The sequence below is a fragment of the Pan paniscus genome, chromosome 5 (genome assembly GCF_029289425.2).
Source record: "Pan paniscus chromosome 5, NHGRI_mPanPan1-v2.0_pri, whole genome shotgun sequence".
In the NCBI taxonomy this organism is placed as follows: domain Eukaryota; kingdom Metazoa; phylum Chordata; class Mammalia; order Primates; family Hominidae; genus Pan; species Pan paniscus.
In genome coordinates this window covers 90,718,433-90,732,944 of record NC_073254.2, presented here as the reverse complement: position 1 = coordinate 90,732,944, position 14,512 = coordinate 90,718,433, and the positions used below count along the sequence as shown (strand labels likewise).

General features: G+C 37.4%; 2 protein-coding genes across 7 annotated transcripts in view; both read right to left on the bottom strand.

The window, feature by feature from the left end:
* The window catches only part of SMAP1 (small ArfGAP 1), a 193,518-nt gene that overhangs the window by 115,516 nt on the left and 63,490 nt on the right, over positions 1-14,512 (bottom strand). For all 6 annotated transcript variants that reach the window (XM_034962322.3, XM_034962326.3, XM_034962330.3 and 3 more), the window contains one exon: positions 13,200-13,333. In XM_034962322.3, the coding sequence (XP_034818213.1) occupies positions 13,200-13,333 (134 nt within the window). Of the gene's footprint in view, positions 1-13,199; positions 13,334-14,512 lie in introns of those variants that run through there.
* Positions 10,767-11,336, bottom strand: LOC134730600 (acyl carrier protein, mitochondrial-like). The gene has a single exon (XM_063605377.1). The coding sequence runs from the start codon at positions 11,200-11,202 to the stop codon at positions 10,834-10,836; it is 369 nt and encodes a 122-aa protein (XP_063461447.1). The 5' UTR covers positions 11,203-11,336; the 3' UTR covers positions 10,767-10,833.

Below are 14,512 nucleotides of genomic sequence, written 5' to 3'. Positions count from 1 at the left end.
AATTGGAAAAAACTACTTTAAAGTTCATATGGAACCAAAAAAGAGCCCACATTGCCAAGACAATCCTAAGCAAAAAGAACAAAGCTGGAGGCATCACACTACTTGACTTAAAACTATACTACAAGGCTACAGTAGCCAAAACAGCATGGTACTGGACCAAAACAGAGAGATAGATCAATGGAACAGAACAGAAGCCTCAGAAATAACACCACACATCTACAACCATCTGATATTTGATAAACCTGACAAAAACAAGAAATGGGGAAAGGATTCCCTATTTAATAAATGGTGCTGGGAAAACTGGCTAGCCATATGTAGAAAGCTGAAACTGGATCCCTTCCTTATACCTTATACAAAAATTAATTCAAGATGGATTAAAGACTTATATGTTAGACCTAAAACCATAAAAACCCTAGAAGAAAACGTAGGCAATACCATTCAGGACATAGGCATGGGCAAGGACTTCATGACTAAAACACCAAAAGCAATGGCAACAAAAGCCAAAATTGATAAATGGGATCTAATTAAACTAAAGAGCTTCTGCACAGCAAAAGAAACTACCATCAGAGTGAACAGGCAACCTACAGAACGGGAGAAAATTTCTGCAATCTACCCATCTGACAAAGGGCTAATATCCAGAATCTACAAAGAACTCAAACAAATTTACAAGGAAAAAACAAACAACCCCATCAAAAAGTGGACAAAGGATATGAACAGACACTTTTCAAAAGAAGATATTTATGCAGCCAACAGACACATGAAAAAATGCTCATTATCACTGGTCATCAGACAAATGCAAATCAAAACCACAATGAGATACCATCTCACACCAGTTAGAATGGCAATCGTTAAAAAGTCAGGAAATAACAGATGCTGGAGAGGATGTGGAGAAACAGAAACACTTTTACACTGTTGGTGGGACTGTAAATTAGTTCAACCATTGTGGAAGACAGTGTGGCAATTCCCCAAGGATCTAGAACTAGAAATGCCATTTGACCCAGCCATCCCATTACAGGGTATATACCCAAAGGATTATAAATCATGCTACTATAAAGACACATGCACACGTATGTTTACTGCAGCACTATTCACAATAACAAAGACTTGGAACCAACCCAAATATCCATCAATGATAGACTGGATTAAGAAAACGTGGCACATATACACCATGGAATACTATGCAGCCCTAAAAATGGATGAGTTCATGTCCTTTGTAGGGCATGGATGAAGCTGGACACCATCATTCTCAGCAAACTATCACAAGGATACAAAACCAAACACCATATGTTCTCACTCATAGGTGGGAATTGAACAATGAGATCACTTGGACACAGGGTGGGGAACATCACACACCGGGGCCTATCAGGGGGTGGGGGGCTGGGGGAGGGTTAGCATTAGGAGAAATACCTAATGTAAATTACGAGTTGATGGGTTGCAGCAAACCAACATGGCACATGTATACCTGTGTAACAAACCTGCATGTTGTGCACATGTACCCTAGAACTTGAAGTATAACAACAACAAAAAAAAGAATTAGGAGTTAAATGAAAATCTTCCACTAAGTAACATCTTAACAATTTTGTTCACTCCTTTGACATAGTGATAATCACCTACATGTAACAGAAAATTCTAAAATATGCCATTTTCAAAAAAACTATTAGTATTACTGACCTTATTTAAAGTTTAACCTTAAAAATTTTTAACACATCAAGAGGAAAAAGAAAATATAGGGCATAATCTTGCACATTCAAATTAAAAATTTATATACTTTTTTCCAAATGGATTGCTTAAAATGCAAATCTCTTATTAAACTTCACAGATTAAATTTTGTTACAGACAGTATCACTTTCTTTCTTTACCTCAATCTTCACATGCAGGCAATACAATAACCCAATGCTATAGGCTGCTCCCATTCTCTGCTCTTCTTTGAAGATACATTTAATGATTCTAGCAAGGGTTCAGCATCAACTGAATCTCAATTAACTTAAAAAGTTAAGCATATACCTGAGGCCCTAATTTGAGAAATGTTGTTAGCTTGATCAAATTATAATGAGAAATCCTTCCACAAAATAAGAAAAAAGGCTTTTTGGCCTATGGTTTTCTTGAATAAATGTATACCAAGAATTGTTTACTGAAAGCTTATTATGTGCCTGGTTCTACAAGACACTATGAAAATTTATCCAAGGGCCAAACCCCTAAGAGATTAAATAATGTTCTAACACAGAGTTCTCCAAATTACCTTTAACTAAAATTTTATTCTATGAAATGTTGCTTATCATAAAAATTCTTTAACAGCAGAGATAATTTTCTAAGTTCCCAGAATCTCCCCAGAAAAGAGAAAACAGAAAGGCATAGGTAGAAAAACTAAAAACCAATGGATGATAGTTACAACAAAACTAACTAACTGATTATCCCCACAAACTTCAAAATGCCATCAGGTAGAAACAACCACTACAATGACCACTAGACCTGCCAGAAACAAACCACTACAATGACCACTAGACCTGCCTGATGGCCTGCAACTAATGGGGAGTCCAATGGATCTGAGAAAAAAATACCAAAACATTCAAGAGATATATAAACTGGAAATCACAGTGAACCAATCTGAGAAAAGCACAGGAAGTTGAAAAGGATTTTTCCCCAGTCTGATATGGTTTGGCTCTGTCACCACCCAAATCTCATCTTGAATTGTAGCTCCCATAATTCTCAGGCGTTGTGGGAGAGATCCAGTTGGAGATAACTGAATCATGGGGGCGGTTTTCCCCTTACTGTTCTCGTGGTCATAAATATGTCTCACAAGACCTGATGGTTTTATAAGAGGAAACCTCTTTCACTTGGCTCTCATTCTCTATTGTCTGCCGCCATGTGAGACTTGCCTTTCACCTTCTGCCATGATTGTGAGGCCTCCCCAGGCATGTGAAACTGTGAGTCCATTAAAACCTCTTTTTCTTTATAAATTACTCCAGTCTTGGGTATGTCTTTATCAGCAGCATGAAAACAGACTAATACAGTAAACTGGTACCGGGAGTGGGGCGCTGCTGTAAAGATACCAAAAATGTGGAAGTGACTTTGGAACTGGGGAACAGGCAGAGGCTGGAACAGTTTGGAGGGCTCAGAAGAAGACAGGAAAATGTGGGAACATTTGGAGCTTCCTAGAGACTTGCTGACTAGCTTTGACCAAAATGCTGATAATGATATGGATGATGAAACCAAGGCTGATGTGGTCTCAGATGGAGATGAGGAACTTGTTGGGAACCGGAGTAAAGGTGACTCTTGCTATGTTTTAGGAAAGAGACTGGCTGCATTTTGCCCCTGCCCTAGAGATTTGTAAATCTTTGAACTTGAGGGAGATGACTTAGGGTATCTGGCAGAAGAAATGTCTAAGCAGCAAAGCATTCAAGAGGTGACTTGGGTGCTGTTAAAACCATTCAATTTTAAAGGTGAAACAGAGCCTAAAAGTTTGGAAAATTTGCAGTCTGATGATGTGATAGGAAAGAAAAACTCATTTTCTGAGGAGAAATTCAACCCAGTTGCAGAAATCTGCATAAGTAATGAGGAGTCAAATGTTAATTAACAAGATAATGGGGAAAATGTCCTCAGGGCATGTCAGAGACCTTCCTGGCAGCCCCTCCTATCACAGGCTTAGGGGCCTAGAAGGAAGAAATGCTTTTGTGGGCCAGGGCCAGGGCCCCCTGCTGTGTGCAGCCTAGGGACTTGGTACCCTGCATCCCAGCTGCTCTAGCTGCGGCTAAAAGGGGCCAATGTATAGCTCAGACCATGGCTCCAGAGGGTGTAAGCCCCAAGGGTTGGCAGCTTCCCTGTGGTGTTGAGCCTGCAGGTGCACAGAAGTCAAGAATTGACTTTTGGGAACCTCCGCCTAGATTTCAGAGGATATATGGAAATACCTGGATGTCCAAACAGAAGTTTGTTGCAGGGGTGGGGCCCTCATGGAGAACCTCTGCTAGGGCAGCATGGAAAGGAAATGTGTCATGCAAGCCCCCACACAGAGTCCCCACTGGGGCACTGCCTAGTTATCTACGAGAAGAGGGTCACCATCCTCCAGACCTCAGAATGGTAGATCCACCAACAGCTTGCACCATGCACCTGGAAAAGCCACAGACACTCAATACCAGCCCATGAAATCAGCCAGGAGGGAGGCTATACCCTGCAAACACAAAGGGGCAAAGCCATATGGGTGGAGCTGCCCAAGGCCATAGGAACCCACCTCTTGCATCAGTGTGGCCTGCATGTGAGACACAGAGTCAAAGGAGATAATTTTCGAGCTTTAAGATTTGACTGACCTGCTGGATTTCCGACTTGCATGGGGCCTGTGGCTCCTTCATTTTGGCCAATTTCTCCATTTGGAACAGCTGTATTTACCCAATGCCTGTATTCCCACTGTATCTAGGAAGTAACTACCTTGCTTTTGATTTTACAGGCTCATAGGTGGAAGGGACTTGCCTTGTCTTGGATGAGACTTTGGACTATGGACTTTTGAGTTAATGCTGAAATGAGTTAAGACTTTGGGGGCCTGCTGGGAAGGCATGATTGGTTTTGCAAGGTAAGGGCATGAGATTTGGGAGGGGCCAAGGGTGGAATGGTATGGTTTGGCTGTGTCCCCACGCAAATTTCATCTTGAATTGTAGCTCCCATAATTCCCATGTGTTGTGGGAGAGACCCAGTGGGAAATAATTGAATCATGGGGACGGTTTTCCCCTTACTGTTCTCTTGGTAGTGAGTAAGTCTCATGAGAGTCAATGGTTTTATAAGGGGAAACCCCTTTCACTTAGCTCCCATTCTCTTGCCTGCTGCAATGTAAGATGTGCCTTTTGCCTTCTGCCATGATTTGAGGCCTCCCCAGCCACATGGAACTGTGAGTCCATTAAACCTCTTTTTCTTTAGAAATTACCCAGTCTCAGGTATGTCTTTATTAGCAGTGTGAAAACACACTAATACACAGTCCAATAACAATTAAGTGTGAATGGGCCACAATAAGCTTGGAATGGGGAGAGACAGTCTAGCCCCTACAAACTCTCATATCTGACCATGAAGTTTCTCTTCCAGGATAGGACCCCAAACTGAGAAAAAGAAAAAACCTGGGAATTGACTCAAAATTGAGCAGGACAGGTATAACAGACATAATACAAAAGGAGATGGTCCAGATAAAAGTGCAAAAAGGGAACAGAACAAGAACATCTCAACAAATGGCCTTGGGTTTTTTTTTATTTTTTTTTTTTCTGAGATGGAGTCTCCCAAGTAGCTGGGACTACAGGCACATGCCCTATGCCCAGCTAATTTTTCTATTTTTAGTAGAGACGGGGTTTTGCCATATTGGCCAGGCTGGTTCGAACTCCTGACCTCAGGTGATCCACCCACCTTGGCCTCCCAAACTGCTGGGATTATAGGCATGAGCCACCGCCTCCAGCCATGGCCTTGTTTTTAAACATTACATGAAAACAACAGAAGAGGGAGGTATGTGAAGTTAAAAAAGCTATCTTGAATAGGACTTCCTCCTAAAAGTAAAGGAAAATTAATATTGCATAAAAATGATCAGCAGAAAGAATCAAGGTAAAATCTCATATAAAGTTAATATTAAAAGGAGTAAGAATAATAGCTCTACAATGAAGACACATCTAGAAAACTTTTCCCAAAAAACAGATTAAAACTGTAACCTACTACTTCAGAACTAGCTAAAAGACATGTATGTGATGAAAAAACATATAAAATTAAAGACATGGAAAAACAGAACAACCAAATTTGAAATTTTAAAATAAGAAATATTCAGAATTAAAATGACAGAATCAAGAAAAAATTGGAAATAAAAGAAAAAACATATCAGAAATAAACATGAAACAAAATGAACCGTAGACAACAAATAATAGTCTAAGAAAAATGGAAAGGCAGAAGGAAAAAAATGTAATTTAAAAAAGTAATAAAAAGGATCCAAAAGCAAATGATAAATATTGCCATTAGGTAATAAAGATCCAACATACAGGTAAGAGGAGTCACTAAAGAAGAAAACTAAAGCAAGAGAATATTAAAAATAAACTGTAGTTCAAAAATAAACTGTAACTCAAAAAACTTCACTGAAACAAAAAAAGATATAAAACTACATACTGAAGAAGCATACCATATGTAGGTATTTTTGGTCTAAAAGAAACTCACTTTATATTTAAATATATAGTTAAACACATAAGCACAGAAGATTTATCAAACACCGAGCAAAGGAAATCTGCAGTGGGTACTAGTGTAGGCATAAAAATTGATACATCTATACAACTGCTGTGCAACAAAAGATAATGTGAGCCAGTTATATCATTTTAAATCTCTATTAGCCTCATTTAAAAAAATTAAAACAGGTAAAATTGATTTTAATTATATATTTTATTTATGTTTCTCTTCTGCAGAACTCACATGGACAATACTATGCTTATCTCACCTTCATCCACAGACTTAAAAAATAGTGTCATGAAAACTTTTTTGCAATAAACTGATAATCTAATTACTCACCAATATCTAAGACAGCACCCAGGAGGAAGGATCAAAGCAATACATTCTTGGAATCCGCTCTAAGTAAAACAAACTTGCACATCTCATGTAAAATTTAAATTTTGACTGCCTATCAATATTCTAGGTTCTCTCCAGTTCGATTTTTATTTTTTAAAGATAGCAGAGGTACCACACAAATATTGTACTTTAATCAACTGTAAGTCACTTTATTTGAAAAATTAATGTCCTTCTAAATAACAAAATTTATTCCAACTTTACTTGAAATAACTATGTCAGAGTGAAAGAGCAGAAAACTTCTTTAATGTACTTAGCCACTTTCATCTCCTCTTATAATCCTAAACATCTCAATTTAACACTGAATATTGGGACAACATGACCACTAACATAAGTAGTGCCTGTAGTTTTAGTTGCTTTTTAAGCTACCGTAAAATATTTATGTTACCTAACAATACTCTTTTGCCTGTTCACTCTGTATTTGGCCTGACTGAGAATTCAAGTTGAGGCCACAGAATACAGCAAAGCTTACTTATGAAGACTGATGAAAACCCCTGATTTTGCCTTCCATAAGAAATTTTTTCTAGGAAAGATCAAAAGTTTAAATTAAGACAAGCAAGTCAATACTATGACATAGGTATTGCTAAGTTAAGTTAAAGACTAGCCAGTTAGCTCATAGGTTTTTCTAGGAATAACTAGGTTACAATAGAAACCTGTATCCACTGGTTTTTTTTTCTTAATAGAAAATATAAACAGCAAGTGTGTTCAAAAACATTCCTTCCAGATTCAGAAAAAAAAATCTGTCTTACAGATTTAACCTGAGAATCTTTTCACACTCTTTTGACTTATGTGAGAGTGCCAACATTTTTTATCCTCTGAGGTTGAATTTTACTTTTGGTAAAAGCTGAATCACCATCACTAACCATGATATAATTTTTATGCAAAGACAAGAAATGAAAATGTTTTTGGAACTGCTACGGTAACTAAAGAAGACTGACTATACAACTAAAACATTCTCAAGAATGAAAGAAACTTCAGAGTCATCTAAACTACTCCTCATCTACCTAGTGAATGCTTAAATCCCGGCCACAAGATTCCAGGTGGTTGTCCAGCCTCTTTACAAACCATTCCAGTTAAGAGTAAACCAACCTATCTTCCAAGGCAATCGATTTCATTTCTGGACAGTTTTAATTATTGAAAAATACTGCCTTTCTAGTACCTGCACATATTACTGTTGGAATTTTCATATGCTAGCTCAAGTTACCCTCCCTAAGGCTGCTGTATTTTTGGAATTTTAAAGCGAAACAGGAACATGAGGTGAAAAGGACAGAGATCAAGAAACAAAAAGAGACTATATAAAAATACGGGCTAAATGGGGAAGGGGAGTGCATGATTCTTTTTTCTCCATTCCCCATTCATCGCTAAGGATAATAAGCGTTATCTCACAGAATTTAATCAAACCAAAGACTGATTCAGCATGCCATTAAAAAATCAAGTGCATACTGTGTTCCTAGCATAGTGGAAGCCACCACAAGCACTACAAAGACACATATGATAAATGTTCTAACTGCTGGAAACTTACAATTTAGTTAGATATAAGCAAAGGTAACAATATATGGTACTTGCCATAGATAACTGAGCACATACTACATACAGAAGAATCTTTTATTAAAGTAGAGATTTAAGCTGGGCTTTAAAGAATAGGAAGGATCTGGTTTGCCACAAGGAATATGCAAAATACATTTCCGGCCAAGCACGGTGGTTCATGCCAGTAATTCCAGCACTTTGGGAGGCCAAGGCAGGTGGATCACCTGAGGTCAGGATGCTGAGACCAGCCGGGCCAACATGACGAAACCCTGTCTCTACTAAAAATACAAAAAAAAATTTAGCCAGGCATGGTGGCTCATGCCTGTAGTCCCAGCTACTTGGGAGGCTGAGGCAGGAGAATCACTTGAACCCAGGAGGTGAAGGTTGCAGTGAGATGAGATTGTGCCACTGCACTCCAGCCTAGGTGACAGAGCAAAATTCCATCACAAAAACAACAAACAAACAAAAAATACATTTCCAACAAGGACAACAGCACAACCAAAACAAAACAAAAGAACACACTATCAGATTGTTTCAGCAGAAAGAGCTGTCTGGTACAGCCAAAGCTATTTGTTGTAAAGCATCTGAAGTAAGGTCAAAGACAAATGATGAAGCCAGAAGGCAGAGGAACATGAAGACCAGTTTAATGAAAATAAAAAGTTTTATGAGTCTCACAGAAGAATCAATGCAAATTTCTTAGGATGGAAGTAAAATAACCAAAGCAATGTTCTAGGAAAATTACTCTGAATGCACTGTGTAAAACAAATGGAGATGTGACACTGATGAGAACATCAGAAATAAGACAAAGCCTTGGACATGTCGGAGAAATGAAACTAGAAAGCAGCAGAAGCAAGAAAAGAATTAAGAACACAGAAGTAAAAGGGAGAAAGGAGTAAGAACCATAGAATATACAAGTTTTTAAGAGTAACTGGAACAATGACATTAACTTTCTTTCCAAACAGCTCATTATTTCAATTTTAGTTTGTCAAGCTGCAAGCAGAATAAAGACATCTACTAATCTTAATATTTACAAATGCTAAACATTAATAACTATCACTATAGACCAAATTTCCATACTGAAACAATTTCATAAATCCTTGTTTCCTGTATCCATATGGCATATACAGGGATTTGTTTGATACTGCTATACAACAAGAGTTAATTCTGGTATTCCATTCTTTACTCCACCCAAATGTATAATATCTTGGGTGGGGGGAGGGGAAGGAAGCTATAGTATTTATAAAAGTATAAAAAACTTGGTCCTTTCCAAAAATTTGAGAAGTACGTGACAATAAACCCAAGACCAAACACAATTAATCTGACCATGAACCACATTAAAAGAACTTTTAAGACTTTTTTGCAGTGAGTAACTTTATTTCTATGTTATTAAAAATCAAAGTAAGTTTTGGGTAACAACTATTTTCTTTTAAAAATAAGCATACAGCAATTCTAACAGCTGTACATGTTGTGCTCTAAAAACTGAAACACATAACATATACATAAATAACAGATAAAAATATGGTACATATAATATCAGTTTATAAGTAACCTTGAGGAAAAACTTAGTATTTACATTTTACAGAATTATACACACACACACACACACGAACATTTTTATTTAACAGCTTGACTGGGCTCAAAGATTAAATCATGTTTCCATATTTACTAATAAAAGGTATTTTTAAAAAAATAGAGCTAGCCAAAACAGTATCATCTTTGAAAATTAGAAACACAATTATGAAATGTTGCAGGGAAAGACAAAGGGTATAACTATGTAACTATGTACAGTAAAAGTATTTCTCTTAGTTCCATAAATAAATACCTCCCAAGTACTTCTTTTTTAGACTGAGTCTCACTCTATAACTCATGGCGGAGTGCAGTGGCAGGATCTTGGCTTACTGCAAGCTCCACCTGCCAGGCTCAAGCGATTCTCCCACCTCACTTTCCAGAGTAGCTGGGACTACGGGTGTGTGTTACCACACCCTGCTAATTTTCGTATTTTTAGTAGAGACGGGGCTTCGTAATGTTGGCCAGGCTGGTCTCAAACTCTTGGATCTGCCCACTTTGGCCACCCAAAGTTCTGGGATTACAGGAGTGAGCCACTGCTCCTGGCCTCAAGCACTGTTTATATCAAAGAAATTATTATAAAATATCATATGAATATGGAACATTATATCACATTGTGATCATCACTTTTGCCCATCTGAATTAAACATCAAAGTTAATAGGAACAGCCTCCAAAAAGACAGACATTTTAATGTATAGCAAAACTAACCCAATGGGATAGAAATCAGTGTAGTGTATGCCCCTGGGGGACTTGACTGGAAATTGGCATGAAGGAACTTTCTAGTGTGACAGAAATGCTCTATCTTCACTGGGGTATTGGTGACATCATACAGACATTTGCCAAGACTCATAAAACTAAATGAGATCTGTGAACTGTTCTCTCTGTAATTATAAGTCAAGTTTTTTCTTTTTTTGGTTTTATACATTTATTTTCAGAGTAAAACAATTACACAATTTAAACCCAGGTCTAACAGAATTACTCTGCCAAAGTCAGCAATAATGCCAAAATGCATTCTCACTTCCAGACACTCACCAGTATCATCTGAGTCTTCTCCCAGTGAAGCAAAAGGGTCTGATATTTTATTCATATACATCTCTCTTATCTGCAATATAATCTACAATTTCTTGTGGACATATTAAATTTCCACATCTGTATCAGGAATTTCAAACCCAAATTCATCTTCCATGACCATGCTTACTCTCTAATTGGTCCAAACTGTCCAAGCACAGGTCTTTCATAAAGTAAGAATTCACTGAGAGCTTCTCTGGGTCAATCCTGTCACAGGGTTTCAAGATATAAAGAAGACAGTCTTCGATTCCCTCTAACGTCAAAGGGGGCAAGTCACTATACTGACAGCACGACTGTGTAACTTCTACCCAGCACGTGCGCAAGCACCAAAGCCCGCTGTGGAGCCAGCTGCAAAGCCCCAGCCTCATCAGAGTCCCCACAGAGCACAGGCGATGCTGAGCAGCAGGCTGTGGCCAGCATGGGACCCGGCGCATCAGTGTGATGGCCAAGGGCAGGTGGCAGACACAAGCTGCCATGGCTACCCCGACCAGGATTTCCTACCTCAATTTTTTAAAAAGAAACACAGGAGACCGGGTCCAGTGGCTCACGCCTGTAGTCCCGGCACTTTGGGGGGCCAAGGTGGGCCGATCACTTGAGGTCAGGAGTTCGAGACCAGCCTGGCCAACATGGCAAAACCCCACCTCTAATAAAAATACAAAAATTAGCAACACATGGTGGCACGCACCTGTAATCCCAGCTACTTGGGAGGCTGAGGCAGGAGAATTGCTTGAACCCAGGAGACAAAGGCTGCAGTGAGTAGACATCACACCACTGCACTCCAGCCTGAGCAACAGCATGAGTGAGACTCCGTCTCAAAAAAAAAAAAAAAAAAAAAAGATGGGAAGAGCAGGGGAGGGGGGCCAGACAGAGCAATTCCTATCAAGAAGTTGGCAAATGCAATCAAATAATGTTCAAATACAATTTCAAATATTATTATTTAATAACTGTTTTTAAAATCCTTACATTGTAAAAAAAAAAAAATCCAATATTTTGCCATGTACTTGTAACCTATGCCAAAGAAAACAAGTGAACTGCAGCCCTCTGATTACAAAATTCTACTCTAAGCTATACAGCTGCCCATCTCAAATAATTTGCTATTCATTTCCTCTCAACAACCTAATTGAGAAAAATATTTCTGAATAACTGAACTGTTGAAGGATCTCGTGTTTTATCCTTAGTTTGAAATAAGCCATTAAAAAAACAGGATACTTCGGTCGTGAATGCTTTGTACCTCCATAACCCATTACAAACACCAACTTATACTGTCAAGCTACACCTCACACGTTTCTTGAAAAAGAGTTACAACATCAGCCGGGCATGGTGGTGCATGCCTATAGTCACAGCTACTTGGAAGGCTGACATGGGAGAATCGCTTGAGTCCAAGAGTTTGAGACCAGCCTGGGCAACATAGCAAGACCCTGTCTCAAACAAACAAAAAAAGACTTACAACATCATGACATCTGTTACCATATTTTACAGAGATACTAAGAACACTGCCTTACAGGAAGTGTTTAAAAAGCTCTGCTTCTTTGATATAACTAGTATGTTTTCTCCTCAAGGATCTTGAAAGTACATAAAAGATTGCATTTCCCTTTATGCTCTAGCCAGCGAAAAGCTCAAAAACTAATTTAAGATGGAACCAAATAAATTATGCTTGACTTTACAGCCTGAAGATCTCCATTCTGTTTTTCTACCCTTACTTCACCCCATTCATGTAAACTATTGGGTTAAGATTCTGAGATGTATCATTGAGTCTCAACCACATATATTTATGTATTTAGCACTTCATAGTGACTTAAAAGTAATTTCAAAAGGGCATAAATAAGTGGTGTAACTTCACTGTGAATTACATAATAAGACCAGTAGAAGTACTCATTTTTACAATAGTGGCCAACCTTAAAGATAAAAAGTAAGATTTTGAGAATTTAAGACTGTCACATTGGGAAAATGGCAAACTTTTAAAACTACAAATCTACCTCTAGCAGAGTTAAACCACTCATAAATAAGTTTAGGTTGGTCATAAGAACATTTGTTCACTGGGTTGTCTTACAGCTTCTGGGCCTTGTCTGAAAACTAAGAACACCTCAGAACAGAAAGGAAATTACTCAAGTCCATTTTTAGGCTACAGGTGGTTTTTTATTTTATCTTTACCCAGGCTCCCTCCACTGATAAAAAAATAAAACAAACTATGGAATTATACTGGCAAATTTTATCAACAAGAGAAATGATACTTTAAAAACACTTTAAAATCAACATTTTAGAAAGTATAGATTAAAAACTGACTTTACTATAGACACAAAATGAAATAAACATCTGTGAACTGAAAATTCAAATATTCCAATTTTATACGTGGCATATGCCATTTCAACATACAAAACTACTTTTCAATGTTAATCCTTAGATGCAAGAAGGGTTAAATATTTTTAAATCATTTTAAATATTTTAAATAATTTCTTGGTAACGTAATGTTTACCTGTATCTGTTCTGCTGTCCATTGGTCTAGGTTGACTGATTTGACCCTGGATATATGAACCCCAAGATTTCTATGAATTCCAGCACATCTGATGCAAATAAACACACCAATATTCCAGGAAGCCCATCGAGGACCTAATTTAGAAGAAGAAACCACAAAAAAAAGCAAATGTTAAAAACAAAAATAAACATAACAGCATATTAGAAGCATTCTCGGTTTTATATAATTATAATGGAAGCTTACAGAAGTCACATGCTCAAATTTTCAAATGGTACTGGCGGCAGTCTGCTAAGAAGACATGTGTCTTGGCAATCTTTAAGAACCTTATTGATTTTACTCATTTTGCTTTCCTAGAAACTTCCCCTCCACTCTAAGATTTTAAAACTAATTTATATAAACAGCTTCTTCACTTAGCATATTTGAATCAGGAATAGTAATACCCTACTGTAAAAGTAATTTCTTTATTAAATGCATAAGATATGCACAAGATTAACAACAAATAAAAAATCAAAGACATTTCAAAAATTAAATGTAGAAATTAACAAGAAAAAGACAACCAGCCCAATGGGAAATAAGCAAAAAGATATGAATGAATAATTCACAGAAGAAATTTATGGCCAAAAAGCATGAAAATATGCACAGTCTCACTGGTAATTAGTGAAAGTGCTCTTTAACTCTACAGTTACTTCCATTTTGCACCCAACATTCTGGAAAAAAAAATTTTTAACTACTAATTGTTGGCAAGAAGGGGAAACAAGGACTGCTTCAAAAAGCGTTGCATCAACATGGCTAAATCTCAAATATAACACTGACATTAAAAAAGGTCACAGATGAATATATACAGTGTGAAACCATTTACATAAGTTGAAAAATACGTAAAATAATAGCATACTGCATATTAATTAAATGTATCTACAAATTTCATGAAACTGAGGCAGGTAACTGGTGGTAAGGAAACAGGATGTGATCAGGGAAGAATTCACTGTGGGCTTGGAGAGCAATAGTAGCACTCAATTGCTAAGCTGTATGGCAAGAATATAAACTTTTGTTTCAGTAACATATAATATGCATATATGAACTGAGGTGTGCTACAAAATGTTAGTTCTTCAGGTCATGGTCAAAAAGTTCTGAAAAACACTGCCAAAAAACTCACATATGAATACAAGAATACAAGTCTTAGCTGTACAAGTCTCCATACCTTTGAATATATTCTTTCATAATAATTTTAAAAATTGCTTCAGATTTTTTCACATATTGCTTGTAAAATTAATAAAGTAAAAATGGAAAAATAAAAGCAATATCTGGAAAATATG

Excerpts from the sequence above, each read along its gene's own strand:
- LOC134730600 (XM_063605377.1), bottom strand. The coding sequence starts at position 11,202 with ATGGCAGCTTGTGTCTGCCACCTGCCCTTGGCCATCACACTGATGCGC.